General features: G+C 45.0%; 1 protein-coding gene across 1 annotated transcript in view; it reads left to right on the top strand.

Moving 5' to 3' along the window:
- Slc35f2 (solute carrier family 35, member F2) overlaps nt 1-10531 on the top strand; it is a gene marked incomplete at its 5' end in the record, with an annotated part of 45442 nt that extends 34911 nt beyond the window's left edge. Inside the window, 4 exons of the mRNA XM_013511242.1 lie at nt 833-989; nt 1500-1552; nt 3836-3990; nt 9065-10531. Coding sequence (XP_013366696.1) covers nt 833-989; nt 1500-1552; nt 3836-3990; nt 9065-9256 — 557 coding nt within the window. The remainder of the gene's footprint in view (nt 1-832; nt 990-1499; nt 1553-3835; nt 3991-9064) is intronic.
- Between the last annotated feature and the right edge of the window lie 11822 nt (nt 10532-22353).

The following is a 22353-nucleotide window of genomic DNA, read 5'->3' as shown; positions in this document are numbered from 1 at the left end:
TCTTTCTTTCTTTCTTTCTTTCTTTCTTTCTTTCTTTCTTTCTTTCTTCCTTCCTTCCTTCCTTCCTTCCTTCCTTCCTTCCTTCCTTCCTTCCTTCCTTCCTTTCCTTCCTTCCTTTCTTTCCTGTCTGTCTGTCTATCTGTCTGTCTCTTTCCATACTGAAGATTGAACTCAGGACCTTCATGCTGAGCTTTGTCCCCAGACTCTGAATTTTTTATTTTGAGACAGGATCTCACTGTGTTGCCCAGGCAGGCCTCGAATTTGCAGTCCTGTTGCTTTGGCCTCCCAAAGTGTTTGTGTGCACCCCAGCACCCAGCTGAGACCTTCCTGGGATAATTGTGTGTCTGGAATAATCTTTTGGTTCACACATTTTGGATTAATCACTGAAACACTAGATTTTTTTTTTTTGGTCAAAAAAGGAGCCTCAATGTTCATGGGTGACCGCTTTTTAAATCTTGGTAAAGGCCTGAATTCATCAGATCTACAAGTGATGCCAGCCCCTCCTTGGATTGAGAGAGAAAATTACCTGGCTTACAAGCTTCCTTTCCTGTAGTTTACCATAAATCCCCTAAATTTGTCAGCCACAGAATCATTTCTGGGGCCTCATGTCATGGTTATGCTGTACCATCCTCTATTCCGTCAGTCTCCTGAGGAGCTGAAATATGAAAAATTGGCTCTGTGGTGAAAATTGTGTCAGACAGTAAAAAAAAGAAGAGAGTTTAAAGTCCTAGAAACCAGTGTTGAAGAAAATGTCATTTAAACGAAGAGTTGTCGTGTAAACTCCTGGTTCATCTTCTGCCTGTGTATCCCTGTGTGTCTTGTCTGCCCACAGGGAGTGATGTACTGCTCGGTGATATCTTGGTCCTGCTCGGGGCGTCTCTCTATGCTGTTTCTAATGTGTGCGAGGAATACATTGTGAAGAAGCTGACCAGACTGGAATTTTTAGGAATGCTGGGCTTATTTGGGACAATTATCAGTGGCATACAGCTGTAAGATCTTAAACTTTTTCTTAGAAATAAAGTAAGCAAATCTATCATAAATGATTACTTTCTAACTATTAATGTTCTTTACTTGTTTAGTCCTAACTCATATTTGAAATTAGTAGCTTGTTAAAAATGGGTTAGAGGATTGTTAAAACACGTGGGATGTGAAGGATTTCTGGCTACGGTGTGCCAGGTAGCGTTACCAGTAAGGACTTTTCTTTTTCAATTATGTCCAGAAGAGACTGACACATTAACTTACCCAGCTTATTCAAGGGAGATCATTAGGTCAGCCGTACCTATTATAGGAGAGCACCTATAAACCAGTTAGATGCATCTTTATTGACTCCATTGGTTTTATTCTTTGGCTTTTTAAAAAGATAATTATTTTTATAATTTAAGAAAAACTCAAAAGTCAGCAGAGTTCCTTATCTTAGCTGAAGTATGACCACTAAACTGTTTATAAAATAGTGAAACTTCTTAAGTGGATATCTCTTTGGCCTCTTGTTTTAATCTTAGGTTGATTGTGGAATATAAGGATATGGCCAGCATTCACTGGAACTGGAAAATTGGTATGTAAATAAATGATCTTGTTTTTAAGTATTGTGCCTTTTTTTGTTTGTTTCTTTGTCTTTTTTGGTGGGGGGACAGGGTCTCACTATGTAGTTCAGGCTTGCCTCAAACTTGCAGCTGTCCTCCTGTGGCAGACTCCCTAGTGCTGGGATTAGAGGCCTGTGCTACCACACCCAGCAGTATTCTAAGTGACCAAAATGCACATAAAGAAACCGAAATGCACATAAAGAAACCAGCTTTCTTTGACAATGTTGATGTATCTTTGTAAAGTCATACCAGTGATGGTGGTTTACATTGAGTTTTCTCTGAGCGTTGGTACATGAATCTCCATAAAAATCTTGATCTCTATCTACAGGGTTAACTTTTTCTTTTTGCAGTGCTGGGGATGGAACAGAGGGCCTCATGTATGGTAGCCGAGTGCTCTGCCACTGAGCTACCTCCTCAGGCCTTTTTACTTCGTTTTGTCTCAAGTGTCTCAGGCTGGCCTTGAACTTCTGCTTTTCTTGCCACAGTCTCTCAAATAGATGAGGTTATAGGCATGTGTCCCTGTCACCACCCCTGGCAATTTTTCTTTCCGAGGAGGTCTGAAGACTGACCAGATTGCAATTAGATGTGTATCAAAGTCCTCAGACTCGTGAAGTTGTCGTCTTGGGGTGAAATTTGTGAAACATTAACCGAAGCATCTGATGGTTATGAAATCACCTCCCTCCTCTCAGTTCTTCTTTTATCTGATACTCCTAGGCGTCTCCACAAGTAACTAAAGCAGGAGGAAGTAAGTGTTCGGATAGCTAGGGAAGATTTGAACCTCTTTTAGTGAAGGGCAGAAGGAGGTTCACTAGAACATAAATGTCACTGAAGATTGTGTGCCGTGCCTGAGTGGGTTAATTCAATTAAATAATTTAGATTGTGTCTGGAATGAGATTAAAAAGCGGTTGCCGAGCAGACACATCCCTGTTATCACCAGCATCCACATGACCAGCACTTTCTGAAGGAGGAGCGTTACACTGTGCGGTCTTAGAGCATTTAATTTAATGCAGTGAACAAAAGACAGTGGATCTGTTATGTCCCTTTGATGTCCTAAAAATACTTTACTGTGAATCCAGTTACACAAACTGTATCTAACCAGGCCAAACAAAAGCAAACAAAAAGGTCACGAGTGGTTTTTCTTGATACATGATAGTGAGTGTGCTTTTGTTGTTTGTTTGTTTGTTTTGTTTTTTTTCTGGTACCGGGAATTGAACTCACAACCTTGCACTTGCCAGGCAGGCGCTGTGCTGCTGAGCTAAATCCCCAGCTCCTAGTGAGCTTTTATTGACCTTTTATCCCAGAATCAGCCTGTCTGGCGAAGGTGGATTGCACAGGGGATAAAGGCTATTGAGCTGCTCGCACCAGGAAAGTGCTTGTGTTGGACAGTCCTTAGGCCCTGCATGTTTAGCAGTGTCCTCTTACCTTGGATCCTATTTATGTCATGTTTTCCTACTACAGGAGAGTGCCTATAAACCAACTCGACGCACCTTTATCAACTCCCTTGGTTTTATTCTTTAAATTTGTTTTTTTTTTTTTTTGTACCGGGAATTGAACTCATGACCTCAAGCTTGCCAGGCAGGCGCTGTGCCACTGAGCTAAATTCCCAGCCCCTGATTTTATTCTTTTTTTTTGGGGGGGAGGGTTATTCTTCACAGGGTGTGGGGTCGCATTCCTATAATCCCAGCACTCGAGGAGACAGAGAGATTCCAAGTTTGACCCCAGCCTGCATGGACAACTTAGTTATTTAGCAAGACCCTGTTTGAAAATAAAACATAAAGCCGGGCGTGGTGGCGCACGCCTGTAATCCCAGCACTCGGGAGGCTGAGGCAGGAGGATTGTTGCAAGTTCAAGACCAGCCTGGGCTATAAAGTGCCAGCCTAAACTGCATAGCGAGACACTGTCTCCAAAAAAAAAGAAGAAAAGAAAACAAACATAAAAGGCACTGAGGATATAATTCAGTGTAAAGGCGCCGGGTTCAATCCCCAGTACTGCAAACCCCCAAAAACCAGATTTCATGTCATTATTTACCCTGTTGGATCTTTGACATCCTTCTTCCCCATCACAGCTTGTTATTTTATTACTGTCTTACAGCAGTGCCTTTTTGTAGTCGCATAGGATCATGTGCAGTGCTGACTGTTAAGGAGATGCTTTGTAGATAGTTGGTTAAGGATCAGGGGTTTTCTATAGCAAGCAAGCCTGAAGCCTTTTTCTCTCCCGATTTCTTCCCGCAATGTTAATGTTCCATTTTCCCGCAGCCCTGCTGTTTGTGGCGTTTGCCCTCTGTATGTTTTGCCTGTACAGCTTCATGCCGTTGGTGATGAAAGTCACGAGTGCTACTTCTGTCAACCTGGGCATCCTGACGGCTGACCTCTACAGCCTTTTCTTTGGACTCTTTCTGTTTGGCTATAAGGTAAGAAAATAGCTCATGTCCGAGAAAGGGTGCTGGCCTGGCCTAAAAGAAGATTCTATTTGCCTTCCTTCCTTCTGTCTCTCCCTCCCTCCCTTTTTCTTTTTCTCTCTTTCTTCATACAGAGTCTCTCTCAAGCTGACCTTGAACTCGTGGTGATCCTCCTGCCTCAGCCTCCCAGGTGCTGGGAATACAGGTGTGCATCACCATGCCCAAATAGGATTCTTTAAGACCCTAGATCCAAAAATAAAACCTCCTCCCCCTCCTCCTCTTAGCAAGAATTTCACTGGACAGGCCTTACTCCTTCTGTTATTGCTTCTAAGTTAGAAAATTGGCCCAAATAAAAATTGCCCTTCTAGGGTTTTTCTAAAGGGTGAAATACAGAGTATTTCATCCCAATGACCTGGCCAGGGACACTGGCTTTTGGAAGCACTTCTGCTGCCAGGTGACAAACAACCCCAGGCGCTGCTGACGTTCAGAACAGCCTGGTCTGTGTTCACTCTCTGTGAACATACAGACGGAGTCCCTAGGGCAAAGGGAGGAGGGATGGGTGTGTCATCCTGCATGCTTCCTTGGAATGGTTCACCTTGGCGGTAATTTTATATCTCGAAGGGACCTTAAAGGTCCTTCAGCCCAGTGGAATGTCAGACTTTTTCTGTCTCTACCTCTTCACGCACTCACAGTGACGGTTCTGGTTCCACGTACTATTCTCAGGGTGCAGCAGGGGTGGGGCTAAGCCAGTGCCTTGGGGAGAAGCAGAAGGGGTGCGGAGAATGGGAAAGAGCGCGCTGGAGATGGACCCACCTTCCCTGGAGAATTTCTGCTTGCCTCCTTTCATGTTGGGGGTGAAGACACGAAGTCCCAGAGAGGGCATCTGGTTTGCCCTTAGTCACAGCTGCTTGGTGGTAAAGTCAAGACCAGACCTCCCTTGCTGCCTTCGTCTTCCATCAGCTCTGTCCGCTGTCCCCTGCCCACCCTCCCCACTCCACGTTCATTATTAAAATGCCAGTGTCAGGCTCACGAATTCATCACGTTGTCTCGCTCATCAGACAGAACCCAATAAATAGATTTGGTTGTTTGTTTTTGGAGACAGGGCCTCACTGTGTAGCCCAGGCTGGTCTTAAACTTCCTGTGCAGCGCAGGTGATCTTGAATTTGAGATCTTCCTGCCTCAGCCTCCCGAGTGCTGGGATTTTTAAGTGTGTGGCACCACACCCAGGTTTTGGAGCCAGTTTGAGAACTCCCCATAGTTGTCAATCTCAGAGCCCTTTGAAATGCTTAAAAATTGACGACATTGGTTACTTACACCTATTTGTTTACCGTATTAGAAATTAAAACCAAAAAATTTAAAACTATTCATTAACTTATTAAGAAAATAATGAACTCATATTAATATAATTATTATTATGAGAAAATATTGTCCAAAGAGTGAAGGTGATTTTTACATTTAGTATGCTTTAATAGAAAAGAGCTGGAATCTCACCTCTGCTTCTTCAGCCGGCCTTGTTATTGCACGTGTCATGTGGGTATAGGAGAAATTTAACTCCCAACCTGCCAGGTGTCGGATGTTCTGAGTTCACATCCCCTGAAATCTGAAAGTGAATTCTAAAGGACAAAGGAGGTTAAGAGTAGGAAGGCTTGTTGGGAAGTAGAAATGGAATAGGAATGGGGAATAGGAATAGCTCCTGAGAGACAGAAAGGGTCCTTTCAGAAGTGGGTTGCTGCTGAGGTCGTCTCTGCAAGAATGTTTTACAGTCAAAGTTCCGGGGGGGGGGTATAGTGTGGGTCAGAATATAATCAACCAGTGAGAGTACAAGGATAGCCGCTTAACTAATACTGATCTGCAAGGGGAGTGAGGCCCATAGCAAGGGCATATCGATGACGTCACTAACCGTGGTTGATAATCTATAGCCTTAACCTTGTCTTGGTGTTAGTCTTAGTGGCCCTTGTGGATAATGGGCTATTTCTATGGGAAATCCTGAAAGGGTGGCACAATTATAGTATAATCTCAAATTTCCACTCACCCCTTCGGGAAGTATATAAACCCGGACATTGTGACTTTAACCTCAAGGTTTTGCCTTCTTCAAATGCACCTCCAGCCTCAGTTTTCATGTGTTCTCATCTTCTGCGCTGACTTTCTGGAGAGCCCAGTCCCTTTGTGACTGTATATTGATTTTTATCTAATTTATCTGCCTATAATAATGTAGCCCCTGGAACATCCACTGTACAACAAATAGCATCTCAGTATTTATTGTGAAAATGTTTTCAACCTTACAGATCCCCCTCAGCGGTCCAGGATCTCTGAACATGCAGAATCACCACCTCAGAAGTCCATGTTCCCTGGGTGTGGTGGTGCATACCTGTAATCCTAGCACTTGGAGGCTGAGGCAGGAGGACTGCCATGAGTTTGAGGCCAGACTGCACTACATAAGCAAGTTCAAGCCTGCACTACATAGCCAGACTCTGACTCAAACAAAACAAAACAAAATAAAACCAACCCCCAGAAGTCAGTCTTTACTCTGTACCTGCACTTGTTGACCTGTTTGCTCTCTTTCTCCACTGTCTTTGGAGCAAATAGTTACAGTGTTAGCTGTGACTTGATACTTTTAGTTTCAGTAGGGGAGAGCAACTATATTTCCTTGCCCTTGTAAAATTTTGTATCCAAACAGGAGTCCTTGATGCTGATTTGTACTCTTCCCAGGAACCAGCCATGAACTCATGGTGCTTATCTGAATTATTGATACATAAATCTCCCTGGCTTCTCAGAAATCGCTGCTTATGAAGCATAAACCTTTGCCTTGTAAGATTACACAGGGCAGGGACCGGCTGTTATCTTTGCAGTTCAGATTTTCCTGAACTAGGACTGAAGGAGTCTTTGTAGCTTATCGGTCCTATCAAAAAGTAAGGCATATCAAGTGAATCTGAGAAATGGTCTTGGCCCCACGCTGCCCCATCTAAGTTGGCATCAGTCTGAGGGGAGGGAGTTGCTCCCTGGTGCTGGGGCGGCATTTCACACGATCACCTAGTGACGCTGGTGTTTCTGTGCCGTGATTCTAGGAGAGTGGTCGCTGTTAGATTAAGATCTGAAATATTTGTGCTTCGGCTGCCTTTGACCTGATGTGAATAAACCCTTTTGAATGTCATTTTTTGGGCACGTGACTCTAACAGGAGCATGCAGTCTGTAAGTTCCTTTCCAGCGCTTGTGTTGGACAGTCCCTAGTCCCAGCATGTTTAGCAGTGTCCTCTTAACCTGGATCCTGTTTTATTGGTTTTTTTTGTCCAAAGCTGTTTCAAAACTTGTAGGGCAAAGAGCAGGTCTGCTGTGATCCTAAGAATAGGTTACAGAGGTGGACCAAATTCAGGACATAAGGAAGACACTTAAGATACTACCAATTTAAAACACTGTAGTGCCTGAAATAACTTTGGCTGTGATATTTTTGGAGTAGACAGTTAATGCTCCTCTGTGTCAGACCTCGGGCACTCCTACTCCTGTGGCATTGACCTTAAGTAAATACTTTCTGAATGAAGTGGTCACTGCAAACTTCCTGTATAGACCTAGATACAAAGGATAGAATTTTAGAAAGAAAGAAAGTGTTCAGGAGACTCACCTCACTCCCTCAAAGTCTCTCTGATCTAGTAAAGGGCTCCATTCTGTAGTCGGCCTTATTGGAGTGACACACTTTTTCTTCTGAACAGTTGGAGATCACCAAACCAGACAGGGCGAGTTTCAAACAAGTTACAGAGTTCCTGCAGGTAACACTGGATACCTCATAGAAGAGCATGATGCTTTTGTAATAGGGACTTGAAAATTTAATAAGATGGGTGCAGTGGTGCGTGCTTATCATCTCAGCTTCTTGGGAGGCTGATGCAGGAGGCTCTCTTGAGTCTAAGAGTTCAAGACCAACCTGGACAATATAGCGAAATCCCAACTCAAAGAAAAAAAAATGTTTAGGGTGCCCAAAATAGCTTTAACTTCTCCTAATATTTGTTGTATCATTTTCCCCCATAAGCATTTATTAGACATCAATTAGGAGTTGTATAACTAAGTATCATGCTAAGTATTAAGGACAAGAATTGCAGCTAGTGCTAATTAACATCACACCCAGTGGTATTCCGCAGAAGCCCATGGCTGGATATGACCAGAAATCTTAATATTCATTTCACAAACCTATTTAGTTTCTTCTTCTACCTTTCAAACTGTATCTTATTACGTTTTTCATTTCTTTCTTTCCTTTTACTCTTTCTCTTTCCCTTCACCAGCCCATTCTATTACTGTTTTAATTTGTAATTCTGTTATTACACTCTTTTTATTGGTCATAATATAAAACGTAATCTATGTACATTTATTGGCTGAATAAATATCTCCTGCCCCTCTTTTTGGCTTTTTTTTTTGAGACACTGTCTCTCTGAGTAGCCCAGGCTGGCTGTGAACTCACTGTGTAGCCCAGGCTAGCCTTCAACTCACAGTGATCCTCCTGCCTCAGCCTCCTGAGTGCTGGGATTACGGGTGTGCATCACCCTGCCGGGTATGTACCACAAATTTTACCACGTAACATTTGCCTACAGAGACAAAATAATTTGTTAAATTTTAACAAAATAAAATGCATTGGTATAGCGTAGGTTGAGAGGTTATTCAGCAGATGTCACATATGTACATCCACATTTGATCTTGGTCCTGCATTCCTGTGTTTTGTAACAATATTGTAAGCCATGCCTCGGTGCTGAAATGGGCTCTCTTGGTATTGCACACTGACTTTGCATTTTCTCCACTTGGTGGGGTGGCTCGCAGGGTGGGGTACAGCTGTTTATGATCACGAAATGTCAAAGGTGGTACTTCTCCTAGGGATCCAAGCGCCCCCCGGGCTGATGCGGCAGGTGCTATTGCCAGAGCCCGTGCATGCGCTAGGGTAACATTTGCTGGTATCACGCAAAAGCGTTGGGAGTGTTAGACTCTCCTTAGCCAACTCTCAGAGGACGGGTTACGCGAAGGTGGTCCTCGGAGCGCACGTGGCGAAAGGCAGCGGCACAGATGTGCGCGCGAGGGCTCCCGGCCCCTTACCCGTTCCTCTGTCCTCCAGTTTTCAGTGCTCTACCTCGTGTCCTTCACCGTCATCATGCTGGGCTTTGTCTTGTACTGCTCCACGCCGACACGCACAGCGGCGCCCGCGGAGAGCACCAGCGTGCCCCAGGTCACCAGCATTGGCATCGACAACCTGGGGCTGAAGCTTGAGGAGAGCGGCCTCCCGGAGACCCAGTCTGCGGTGCTGTAGCCGGAGGGGCTGGCGCCCGGCGGAGCACCACCTGGGAAGAGGGCTGCGAAGGCCGAGGAGCGGGCACTGGAGGCACCCAGGGGTTAGACGCAGAGAGGAACGCTGACCCATCTACCCGAAGTGGAAATACCAGAATAAAGCAGGAGCGGAGGCCGGGAGCGTGTTTTCCCGAGTGGAGGGCACTCCGCACTGGGGTCCCAGAGGCACACAGCAGACAGCGCGCGGGGAGGTGCAGGAGGCGGGAGCCTCGGACAGGCCCTGGAAGCAGGCTGTCCAGGCCGTGCTGGGTGCTCGGGAGGGGGACAGGCCGGTGTGCTTCTGGGGAACATGTCCGCTGTCGCGAGCTTTGGGTGTGTGTCCCGCCGAGGCAGTCGTCGTCCGCAGGTCTGGAGGCCTTGAGTGCCGGTGTGGCCGGGGCACTGCATACGGCAGGGAAGACGCGGGCCGCGCCTGCGAGGTCTTGGGTGGAGGAGTGGCCACTGTGGAAATACTGCACGGGAGTGGTGTCCCCCAGGAACCCTCAGTTGTTTCCTTTTTCTCATCCCACCTGTCCTCCTCCTCCTCTTCCTCTGTCTTCTCTTTTTAAAAACAGTTCTCCTCTGTCACCCCCTGCTCCCCACTGGTCACATTCCGTCCACCGTTCCAGGCACAGCGCAGAGTCTGCTGTGCACGTCCGTGACACCGGGTTCTTGCACGTTTTCAGCCCCACGCCGTGTTCTCGCGAGATGTCCTCAGACCTGGGTAAAGGGGTGGGTGCTGTCCTTCCTAAAAAGCTCTCAAGACTCCGCTTTTATTCCTGTTGGTCTCACTTTATTAATTTCCAACTCAGAAAACTAAGTCTCATTGCAGATGATCGCATCACAGAGAAAGCTTTGTACTAGAACTGGTAAAAGAAATAAAACCCCCAAATGAACGATTTCTCAGAGAAGAGTTGTCCCAGAGCAGTAGAAGTCCCCAGTTGTTAAAAAGAGGACAGGACACTACTTCTCACCAATGTTTGTAGGGGCCAGGGATATAGCTCAGTGGCACAAGTGCTGCCTGGCAAGTACAAGGTCCTGAGTTTGATTCCCAGTACAAAAAAAAAAAAAAAAAAAAATCAACCAAATGTTTGTAATGCCACGGTATTTCTCCAGTACAAAGTGTTAATATGTACATCCTTACGGTAGTAACCACGGTATGCCATTTCAGAAGGCTCAACTTTATATGTAAATTTTTTGTAAAAATATAATAAATTGTATGTGTTCTCATGATTAAAAGACTTTACATGTATGGAAATACACTCTCTGTGTGTTTTCTTAGATTAACCAGTTCCTGTGGATATTAAATAACTTGAGGTACAAGGGGTGATCAAAATATATGGTTTAAGTTCAAAATTTTAATATAGTAAAAGACACGTTGCCAGTAATCTCTCCGAAGTACTCCCTCTTGGTCAGACATACTTACTGTTCCTGCTACTTTCTGGAGCGGTTCTGGAAGTCCTCTTTGTGACTGTCTTTATGGGCTGTGCTTAAAACAATACAGTTACTGCGGCTGCCAAGGGCCACCCGGTGAAAAGACGGACTTGTGAAAACCTAACGCTATGTCCCCATTCACCTTATGTACCAGATCTGGCACCAGGCAAATTCTGGCTCTTCCGCATAGTCAAAATGCCCATTAAAGGTAAATGTTTTAAATTGATTCGGGGCATCAAGGCAGCAACAACAATACAGCCAACGACACCAAAGAAGACTTCCAGAACTGTTTCAGAAAGTGGCAAGAGCAGTAAGAGAATTGTGTTTGAAGTAAGAGGGAGTCTTGGAGGGCACTGATAGCTATGTGTCTTTTCTTATAACGAATTTTAAAAAATTTAAACATTCACTTTTTTTTTTTTTGAGACGGAGTTTTGTGAGGTACTTCAGGCTGGCCTCGAATTTACAGCAATCCTTCCGCCTCAGCTTCCTGAGTGCTAACATTGCAGGCATGGGTTGCCGCAACCCGAAACGTTCGCCCTGTTTTTTCAGTCACACTTCATCTTCAAGATTTCTTCATAGCCAGCTTTCGAATCATGTCTCCCGTGAGACGAGGCAGACGACATTGTGAGGACGCTAAGACGAGTGAAAGTCAGAGCTTACAGGTCCTTTGGAGGGATGACTGTTTTCCAGTTCTCAGTGACCCCAATGGATTTTTTTACTACTTTTTTCAGCAGTAACTTTTCGTTCCCTCCCGCCTATTAAAGCTGGTTTTGTTATTGGTGTGTGCTTCCACTCCCCGTCCTAGCCACCTCAGAGTGTGAAAGCTTTGGTCAAAAATCTGGCCTTGTGGAGGAGACTCGGTTTGCTCGCACACTGATTATTTCTCAAGGTACCTTGTGCCCGTGTGGGGATGGGAGGAAGCTCAGGTAACAAACTGCAGTGTGTGTGTCAAGGCTGCGCTCGCGTGTCCTCCGGTGTGTGGAGCCTTCCCCGTCCTGGCTGGGGTGCACTGTCCCGGTGGCCTCCGCGGCCCTGCTCAGCTTCCTGGTAGCCCGTGGCTGAGTGCTTGTGGCCCCACTTCGCGGCTGGGCTCCTGCGGGTCACAGCGCCCCCTTTTCATCTTTTTAGCCCTGGGGTCACGTCACTTCCTAGATGTTTATTAGATAAGCTTTGCCTTTTGCTCCAGTTCAGAGCACTGAAGGTGAGACTGAACTAAAGCAAGACCTTCAGCGCAGATACATGTGGTGCCCAAGTTATCCTGCCCTGCTCGGTTCTTCCGCCCGTTTGTCTTCAACCTTGTCTTCCCCCGCCCGTTCCTCACCTGCGGATGCGAACGGAGCTCAGCCTGGGAGTCCTGAACTGAAACGCAGAAGTCCTGGTCCCAGAGGAGCAATGCAGTGAATGACAGCTGTTGAGTAATAGTACGGCAAGGCTATGCCTCCTTTGGTGTGAGTAGCTGTGGGAGGGCTGGGAGTTTAGCCATCCTTACACGCTGCTTCCGTGGAAAAATACGTTTTCAAACTTTTCACTCATACGCAAGTTTTTTTTTAAACACTATATTGTACGTAATCGAAGGTATTCATTCAAAGTACATCATTTCTTTTTTTTTGGTCTTTTTTGAGACAGGGTCTCATTGTGCAGTTCAGGCTGGCCTTGAACTCACTTATGTGGCCCAGGCTGGCCTCAAACCCACAGTGATCCTCCTGCCTCAGCCTCCCAAGTGCTGGTATTACAGGCGTGCGCCACCATGCCGGTCAGGTACAGCATTTCTGCACGTGTTGCTGGCCACATGTCATGTACCCAGTAGTCACATGTGGCTGGTGACTGCTATGTTGGATAATGCAGCTTTAACTTCAAATTAGACTGTCTGGGGGATTGTTAACATAATATAAGTAACCTTATTGCATGGACTAACGTCTTTAAGTTATCACAACATGTTAAAGCACAAGTATGTTTGATGACAACCCACTGCTTTTTAAAATAACCTTTCAGTATTTCATTACAAAATGTATTCATGAAGATAAGAAATCATCTATTTAAATACATGCTAGACCCTGAGGCTAACACCCAAGAGCATACACAAGCTTTTGAAGCAAACATATTCTTAATATTGATTTTTCAATGTTTTTTTGCACATACTCATGCCATTAAACAAAACCCTGATGAATAGTATGATGGTTAGCTACTAGATTGTTCCCTAGTGCTGTATAAATGTGCTCAATTGTGCAGCTGGACTGCAGAAGCCCTGTCAGAGGAGAGGGCTTTGCCAGTGCCATTCTCAATCCTTGTATTTTGAAATTAAGTTCTCTTTCATGGATAGGCAGTTAATATCTCTCACCTACCACCAGCCAGCCTCCTCAGATTACAGTCAGTGCTATATTTCAGTGGTCAGCAGGTGGCGCTTCAGCGATTGCAAAAATCCAAGTGACAATCTCATTTTATAGTCCATCCACACTGTCCTCTAGCATGCTTTGTTTTTAAACAGTGTATTATAGAGGCTGTATTTAAGGAGTGTATTTAAATACTGTCTTCATCAGGGATTGTCTTGGTTAACAGGTGATGTGGGTCTCAAAGGTTAAAACACCCTGGCATGCCAATTGGTAGCTAGGATGACAACAGAATTCAGAGTTTAACCTTTTGGCTTAGCCAGTATGCAGACCCAACTCTGTGAATTCCATGAAGGTCATAGTTCGTGAGGAACTGCTGAACCGGCTAATCCAGTTCTCTCATGAGAGCTGCTGGGAAGGTTTTTTGTGGAGAAACTAGCTTCATAGAGTCATTCTGCAGCTCTGGAGCTCGCCCTTTACAGAAGCTGTCTACATTTGTCTGCAGGACACCTTCTGTATGCCTAGTCACGGTTCTGTTCCCTGTCATAATTATGGCGATGTGCCATTCCATCTGCATTGGATCACTTAGTATCTGGCCATAGCCTCAGCCCTCAGAAGATACCAATAAATCAGGGAAATTCAGCAGATAGCCACTTAGCTGATTAAAAGGCAAGAGATTTATGAGCAAATTAGGTAATGCTGAAAATGCAGTTCTCTACTAGTCATATAGAGGCTGTTTTGAGAAGTCTGACGATATGTAAATGGTGTATCAGGGGAAACAGTTACCTGCCCCCTTCTGTGTGTAAACCTGTAGAATTTAATGTCCCAAAGTTTATTTTCTGAGTGCTCAAATATTCATCATACTGTTTATTCCTTGGTTTAAAATAATGCCTTCCAACAACCTTAATGGAGACATTTTTAGAGAAATAAATTTAGGTTGAAAGGGGAACAGACTTGATAGCAGTAAAAAATAAGCCATCTGAACAACTATTGGGCCAACTGACCATAAATAAGTATTGAGATGGTTCCGGGTATTCATCGCGCAATCAGCAGTCCCTGCTCACTGCTGGCCCCATGAAGAGGTCAGAGTCTGGCACAAGGTATGACTCAGAGACCACTCAGGGCTAGTAGCTAGACTTTCGCCGTTTTGTCCCACCTTTCCTGACCTTGTATGTTTTCCATCTGCCTGATGATTGCACTTTTTCATTTTATCTGACTCTTTCACACGTTTTCAGATTCGTGATCTGACTTGGGCTTTGTGCTCCTGTTGTCAGACGGGTAGGGGCCGGCAGACTTTTCCAGGTTCTTATTTGGCCCAATCAATGAATTGGGCAGGACAGTTGGTGGATGTGAAAAATTATCACTTATTTTAGGGCAGATATGAGAAAAAGGAAAAGGAGAAGAAGCACAAAAGAAGTGCTTAGGGAGAAAGGGCGCTTTGAAGAAATGAGAAGATACATCCCGTATGCAGAGTGGACCACTGCAAGAATAAGAGGGCAGTGGCCGTGAAATCAATCGCTGCCGTCCTTTCATGTCTTCTTTGAAGGTTGGTCCAGGTGGTCCTACTTGACCGCATGCTAGACTGTTGACATCCAGTGCCCGGTTCTGCTCGTTCTCACATCAGAAGTTTGGTACCGGGTGTGGGGCTTGGCGTGATCCCGTGTCGGGCTCTGGTGCTGCTTTGTGCGCCCGTGGTTAGTACATCTCCTGAATCCGTATGTTGTGCTTGTCTCCAGCCACATTTCCATGCCGCGGCCTCCTACTACAGTTCCGTACAGGACCTTATCCGCCTTGGTCTCATGGAAAGCCTGCCCCCCTTTTAGGTGGGAGAAACACATCCACATGCCATCACCCAAACAAACCCCACTGAGGTCTACCTTGTTGAGGAGTCACTGTTCTCAATAGGGCTGACGGCAGCAGCTGCAGGAAAGGGCCCCCGACTCTAGCACTCATCTCCAGGTCTTCCTGTTGAGCTCCATTTCCCCAGTTCATCGCATTGAGTGCGTATGGGAGTGGTGGCAAATCTACAGCGTGGGTGTGCTGCGGGCACAGAGCCCTCTCTGCCGGCGTGCGCCCAGCTTGCCCCAGCAGCTGAGCATCGGGTCACAGTTGTTTTTTCTAAACTAAAACCTCAGTATTCAGGTTTAATGGCAGTGTTGGCCCCTTGCAACAAATAAGTGGGTTTTGGGTTGCAGCTTGGGTGCTCAGTCTCTAAAGAGTTCGCCATCCCTGGATGAGATCTCTACTTGGACACAAGTGCCGTACTGCCCTTATTTCTTCCCTGTTGTCAAGCTGGAGGATTAGACAGCAGGGAAAGGGCCAAGGCGCGTGCCCCTCATCTGGTAACTGGAGTGTGAGACCTGCCAGAGCAGGGGGATCTGGCTCAGCTGAGAGCCAAGTGTGGCTGGAGAGTAGGGTATCCTATCCTGAGTACTCTTCAGTTATGATGTAGGAACACGGATGAAGCCCACATCTGTGTGTGTGTGTGTGTGTGTGTGTGTGTGTGTGTGTGTGTGTAGCAGGCAGAGCAGGGGTACTCCAGGCCAAGCCAGGAAACACCTTCGGGGAGATCTAGGGAGTGTGAGGGTGCTGAAACAGGTTTCTAAGATAGGATGCCTGGGATAGGGAGAAGAAACCAAGGAAAGTGACAGTCCTGGGTCTGGGAGGAAATGGTCTTAGTCATTTCCTCATCACTGGGACATAATTTCAGACACCCACAGTTAAAGGAGATGTTCACTTGGCTCCTTGACTTTTAAAGGAAGAGTCAGTCTATGGACAGCCATCTCCAAGGCAGGACGGGCATGGTAGAAGATTCTAGTAGAGCAGAGCTGCGTTTCATGGCGAACCGGAAGCAGAGAATCAGGGCGGGAGGCGGGAGGGAGGCACACCTTTCCAGGTCACGGCCAGGGACTTCCTGTCCCTACCAGACCCCGCTTCCTCACTGCACATTCAGCCAGGAATTCCACGGTGGATCAATCTAGTGAGAGCATAGCGCCCCCAAGATCCAATGGCCTTCCAAAATCCCCACCCCTGAACACGTGGGGGTTGGGAGGACATTCTAGTTCAAACCACAGCAAAGATGAACTCAAGGAAGGTAACCGGGGCACTGAACACAGTTTGAATTCAACTTAGAACATTCTTTAACTTTCAGGCTCAAACTCAGGGAATCAAACCTGAAGCACATCATGGTTTCTGTCTCCTGTCATTTCCTCTTTCATCTGGTGACACCTCAGCATTTCCACTTCTTTTTTTGTTTTGTTTGTTCTTTGGGGGACAGGGTCTCACTATGTAGCCCAGGCTGACCTTGAACTCTTGGCAATCTTCCTGCCTCAGCCTCCCAAGTGCTGGGATTACAGGTGTGCGCCACCACGCCAGGCTGAGTTTCCACTTCTGAGTTTCACTTTTCATTAGTAGCACTGTTCTAGTGCTGCTCAGACTTAAACCTTCAAAATGATATTAGATTTAGTCTCATGATTTCTATCCAACAGGGCACCAATGTCTGCTGATTATTCTTTGATAGTAACTCTCTTTTATGTCTCTTAAAAAATGTTTTATCCTTCCATTAGCTCAAATCCTCATTACTTTTGTTTACTTGAGATTTGTATCCTCTGTATTAGTCAGGGCTCTCCAGAAAATAGAACCAATTGGACACAGCTATAGCTGTAGATATACAGAAATAGATTGATGAGGAAGGGTTGTCACAGACAATTATGGAGGCCAAGAACTTCCATAATATTTCACCTTCAAGCTGAAGACCCAGGAAAGCCAGTGGGTAGGTTTAATCCATGTTCCATTAATGATAACCCAGGAAGTCAATGGTGCAAATCTCAGTGCAAATTTGAAGACATGAGAATAGGGGTCTGATGTCCAGGAAGAAGGTAGACCACCCAGCCCAAGCAAGGAGAGTGAATTTAACCTTCCTCTGCCTTTCTGCCCTATTCTGGGCTTCAGGGGTCTGCGTCACGCCCACCACATTGGCGAGGGCAGTCTGCTTCATGCAGTCTGCTGATTCAAATGCTAATTTCTCCCAAGACATTTTCATAGACACACCCAGAGACAATGTACACGCTTTGTGGGCATCCCTTAGTCCAGTCAAGATGACACATAAAATTAACCATGACGTGTAACTATCTTAAGTCTCTGCCTACAATTTCTGCCTTTCTCTATATATTCTTGTAATTCCTCAGCCCTTCATTATCCTGCCAGAGGAACCCTTCCAAAATATCCTTAATTGACCCAGAAACCTTCTATACAGCACCTAGTTAAGCTAGAATAGAGCTAAAACTAGCCTAACTGATTCTGTTCTTTCCTTCCTGCTATCACTTCTGCATGCTAATATGGTCAACAGCTTTCCCCCGTCTATGCTCACATGCTTCCACCTTCGGCCATCACATAGTCTACAGGTAATTCTGCTTAGGCGTGACGTCGAGGACCAAGTGATCCTTGTGTACTGGATCAGTGCTTTACTCTCTAAGCGTCAGGTCAAGTCCACCGCCTCTTTCCTAGACAGTGGAGCCCGCGAGCTTGTCTCGCTCTTAGGGTGCCTGTTCTGCTTACTATCCTATCTCACTCCCTTGACACACACGAATCACACCTACCAGGACCACTCTGGGTTCCGTAAAACATGTGTAAAAGTTGACTGTGTAAGTCAAAACATTACATTTACATGTTATTGAAAGAGAGAGAGAGAGAGGTTGAAAGAGAGAGAAAGATTTATTCCAAGACAGCCAAAAAATTTCAGACTATTCAACTCCAACTCACATTATAGACACGCACCTTAGTGATACATTTTTAGCACACTGGAAACATTCCATGCTCATGGGTTATTACTTTCCCCTCATTGTTTATGAGTTTGGGGATCCTGACTGAAGCTAGAGCCACCACCTTTATTACTTCTGCCTTTGGAAAATAGAGTTTCCATTTTTGTTCTATTGTTATACATATATATTACACCAATCACTGGGATCTCATTTCCACCCTTTTTTATAAAATAAGACGGACAAGATGAAAAGAAATAGCTGGTTATATAAATGCCAGTACTCAGTGGGGATAATGCTGCAATTAAATTGTTCTCTGGCAACTGCATTAGGCCTCAATCCACTGCAGAATATTCTTACCGAGCAACTTAGCAGGCATCTGTTCTAGGCTTAGACCCACAGGCTTTCAAAAGTTGGCTTGGGATGTATATAGTATAAAAAATGGAAGTTCTCTGAAAATATTGAATTTGAGGTCTACTTTCTGCCTCGTATTGCTAATTTTCCTAATTAATAATTCATGAGAATATATTATCCTCTTCATGAAATGAGAGTCTACAGACAGAGATTGTACCTTGCTAAGGAGCAAATGTTTGTATCCCTGCAAAACTCCTATCTCCTAATTGCTGATGTAGTGGTATTGGGAGGCAGAGCCTTTGGATGGTGATTAGAAGTGAGGGCAGAGTCCTCATGAATGGATTTAGTGCCCTTATAAAAGAGGACTCAAGCGTCCCTTTTCCCCTGTGCCACGTGAGGACACAGTGAAAAGATGGTGAGGGGCTGGGGATTTAGCTCAGCGGCAAAGCGCCTGCCTGGCAAGCGCAAGGTCGTGAGTTCGGTTCCTGGTACCGGAGAAAAACCAAAAAAAAAAAAAAAAAAACAGAAAAGATGGTGGCTACAAACCAGGAAGCAGCCCTCATCATATGCCTAACTTGTGGATACCCAGCTTCCAGAACTGGGAAAAATACGTTTCTGATGTTTATAAACTACTCAGCCCTAGATATTTCTGTTATAAAAACCTGAATGGATTAAGACATGGTTCTTTGCTACCTTGTGGGACACCAACATCTTAATGAAATGAAAAACCTTGGAAACAAACTCTTAAATATTCAGCATAGCACCAAATCCAAAGCCTTAAAAAAAAAAAAAAGACCCAGTAATTGTGCATTCACATTTGTTGTTATGTTTTCTCTGTGTTCTATCAAATTCTAAACTTGTGAAATACTGTTTTTGGTTTGGGTAAGTAGTAATAATTCTATGATGTAAGAAGCTGAAGGATGATTTATCTATTCAGGACGTTTCCTGATGATGTGATTGATGCAGTGCCCATTAACCGTCTTAACAAATGAGGACACTGAGATTATATCAGTTTGGATGGACTGGGTTGTGCTGCTACAACAAATAATACCAAATATTTTATTGACTTAAAACAACAACTTAACTTTTTAGCCATGCCATACTTTTACTGTGGGTCTGCCTCAAATTATCCCTTCTCTGGGACCCAGGTTAATGGAGTCACCCAGGTACAGGAACGGAGGGAACCAGGAAAACTCCCCTGTGAGTCTTAAATACTAGTGATATATGTCACTTTCTCTTACCTTTCATTGGTCAAAGCAAATCAGATGGCTATGTCCAAAACCAGAGAGGTCCAAAAACCATTTCTGCTGTGTGTTTGGACAGGGAGAAACCTGGGTATTTATGCGTGTCCTTAAGACTCTCCAAAGACTTGAAAAAAAATTAAACACGATCCGGGGATGCTTCCCCAAGGTAGCATGCCTGTCCAGTTTGGGTAAGGCCTTTGGTTCGATTTTCAGCAGCAGAAAAAACAACAAAAAGTTAAACAACCTTCTCAGGCTCTGTTCTGTCTGAGGTCAGGATTTGTGCTCTTGGCCACTAGAATATATCGCTAGAGTATAATAGTAATGCTTGTGTTCTCTATCATTGACAGAATAGAATCAGTAATGTGGGCAGAAAATTAAAAAGATGTTCGAATTGCAAGGTATTTTCAAAACTAAAACTCATTATTATTTAGGTACATAAAGGTCTTACTGGACTCTGGGGAACTGTGAGCTTTAAGTATTGACATCTCACTGTACTTTAATTAGTATGGTGGTGCCCAGCGAAGCCATTTGAGAGTACTTGATTTGGTAACACCAAAATCTGCCAGAGCGCGTTCTCAGTCTCCGGGGATCTGGAAATAAACTCTTAGCTTCAGATTTTGGCTATCTGTCAGACACAAGCCTGCCACCTAGGGAGCTATTTGAAATGTCAGCCAGAATAACTGATGTGCTAATATTAAACCTTGTGAGAAATGGACTTCATCTAGAGCTTCAGAGAGAGAGAGAGAGACAGAGAGAGAGAGAGAGAGCGCTGGGTGACTTGGAGTTCACAGCTAGAGATCTCTTTGCCCACCAGTCTTGTGAACACAAACGGCCCTGCATGGTGCCCCGGGCTCCAAGGCTTGTTCCTCTGGCAACCCTGGGCCACTGTCCTCAGAGGGCGCAGGCGCTGTCTGCTGATTTTACACCACATTCCCTTCCTGTGCTTTGGCTACTTCAGCCTCCTTGTTATCTGGAGACACCCAGTTGTTTCGGTGTTGACAATAAAGGAGGCCATCCACGAGTAAAGCAAGCAAAATAGCTCATTGTGCCCTGGGTACGGACTGCTCCATAGAACAGGGCCGCGGTTCTATCACACTTACTTTACTGATGAATTACTCTAGGACTCATAGTTCCTGACAGAAAAGAGTTCTCTTTTAGAGGTTCTCCCCTTCCCCTGAATCATCTGAAAACCCAAGAGGGCTCCAGCCAGTCAGAATGGCTCGTTTCCAGCAGGATGGGCAGGCTGTCATTTCATCTCCCCAGCACAGGCATCGCTGGGGAAAAGCCAGTTTTCCAAAGTCCAACACAAGTCTTCCAGACCCTGACAGAGGAAGCCGTTCCTTTCTAGGGTGAGGTCTGCGCTCATTCGGACATGCGCAAACTTGATGTGGTTCCTGATGGAGCACGCACACGCCAAGCTGGCTAAAGGTTGGGCAGGCAAGTTGCAGTCCCTGACACTTAGCTTTTTATTTATACAATTATTTCTTAAAGTGTCAGCTGGGCTTAGGCACTTAAAAAAAAAAAAGACTAGTTTAAGTGTCTGCTGCCCAGAAGTGCTGCCTTCCTTTCCTGCCCAGGGGTTCACACCTTTAACGGTCAAGCAGCTTAAAAAAGGAAAATGCTTAGAACAATCTTCTCGCACACACCTAGGCCACTAATCCTTTTCAGGCACGCAGCCCTTTGTACTTGGGTACTGTGAAGGCAACCCGTATTTCCAGGAGAAATGCCTCCCAGGAACTCAGGTGTGTCCACATAAATTCTGGGGCAACGACTACGTTTATCCTATTTCTTTCCAAAGAGAAGATGTTCTCCATGTATCTAAAGTTGTCTGGCATTTGGTTGCTGGAAAAGAGAGAGAAAAAAAAAGCTACAAATTTGTTATCCAGAAAGTCACTTCACTACGTTATTAGGGTGATTTACACTTATGAATAGACTACCAAGTTTGAAAAATCTGACTATTTTTCTTTAAAGTATAACACCTACCAGCAGTCTTTTTTCTTTTTTTTCTGAGGGGGACTAATAGCCATTTGTGCTTTATTGCTATAGCAATAGTATTTGATGCCCACAGTATCATTTTAATTCTGGCCCAGTGGAAAAATTACTGAGTGATTTTTCTCACAGCAAAAAAAAGTCCCGTCATACAACTGTGCACTTTTTTTTTATCATCTCCCTGTTTGATGTTTAGTTTTATACTCGCTGTCTCCTGGCGTGGTCAGCTGCCTCCCAGTCACTGTCCAGCTGCAGTAAGGACTTTGAAACTTGACCCATAGGTTTCCCACCTGACTTCTTCCAACACTTGGAGGATCCATGACTGTTGAGGGTTACAGTTTCTGTCTTGTTACCTTAATTTCTTTCTAGTAGTACGTCTCATATTGCACCTACATTTTGAGGTCCCTTAGACGTGCTCTACCTTTGTGTCTGAAACTCCTATATTCTCTATTTTGAATAAAATTCACAGCCTCAACCCAAATACACTTGTTTCTGTTTTTTTTTGGGGGGGGGTATGGGAATTGAATTCAGGACCTCACGCTTGCCAGGCAGGAACCATGCCACTGAGCTGTGTCCCTTATACTTGTTTCTTAGGAGCTCTATAATTCGTTTTCTTTCATTGCTTTCATGTTTCCTCTCCTTGAACACTTTTTCTTCTCTCCCCACTTCCTAGAGTGTGTGGTTGATGGCTTGGACTCCTTCCATTCTTACCTAAACCCTTCATTTTCCCGCACCCACATCCTGCCCAGCAATCGCCTAACTTGAGGTCAGTGGTGTGATATAGCACCTTCCATAATTTCCCAAAATGAGAGTTATAGATTTGGTCCTGCCTGACGTTCCTACTTGTCAAATCTGGGTGGTCTTCAACTACCTGCTTAGCACTTTACTTTCTCTAACCCAGAAAACGTGCATTGGAGAATCCCAGTGCAGAGCTTCTGGGGGACGCCCTGTTCAGCCAGAGGGATGCCTGGTTCT

The sequence above is a fragment of the Chinchilla lanigera genome, unplaced genomic scaffold (genome assembly GCF_000276665.1).
Source record: "Chinchilla lanigera isolate Chin_1 unplaced genomic scaffold, ChiLan1.0 scaffold00011, whole genome shotgun sequence".
NCBI lineage: Eukaryota > Metazoa > Chordata > Mammalia > Rodentia > Chinchillidae > Chinchilla > Chinchilla lanigera.
This window is presented reverse-complemented; position numbering and strand designations above follow the sequence as displayed.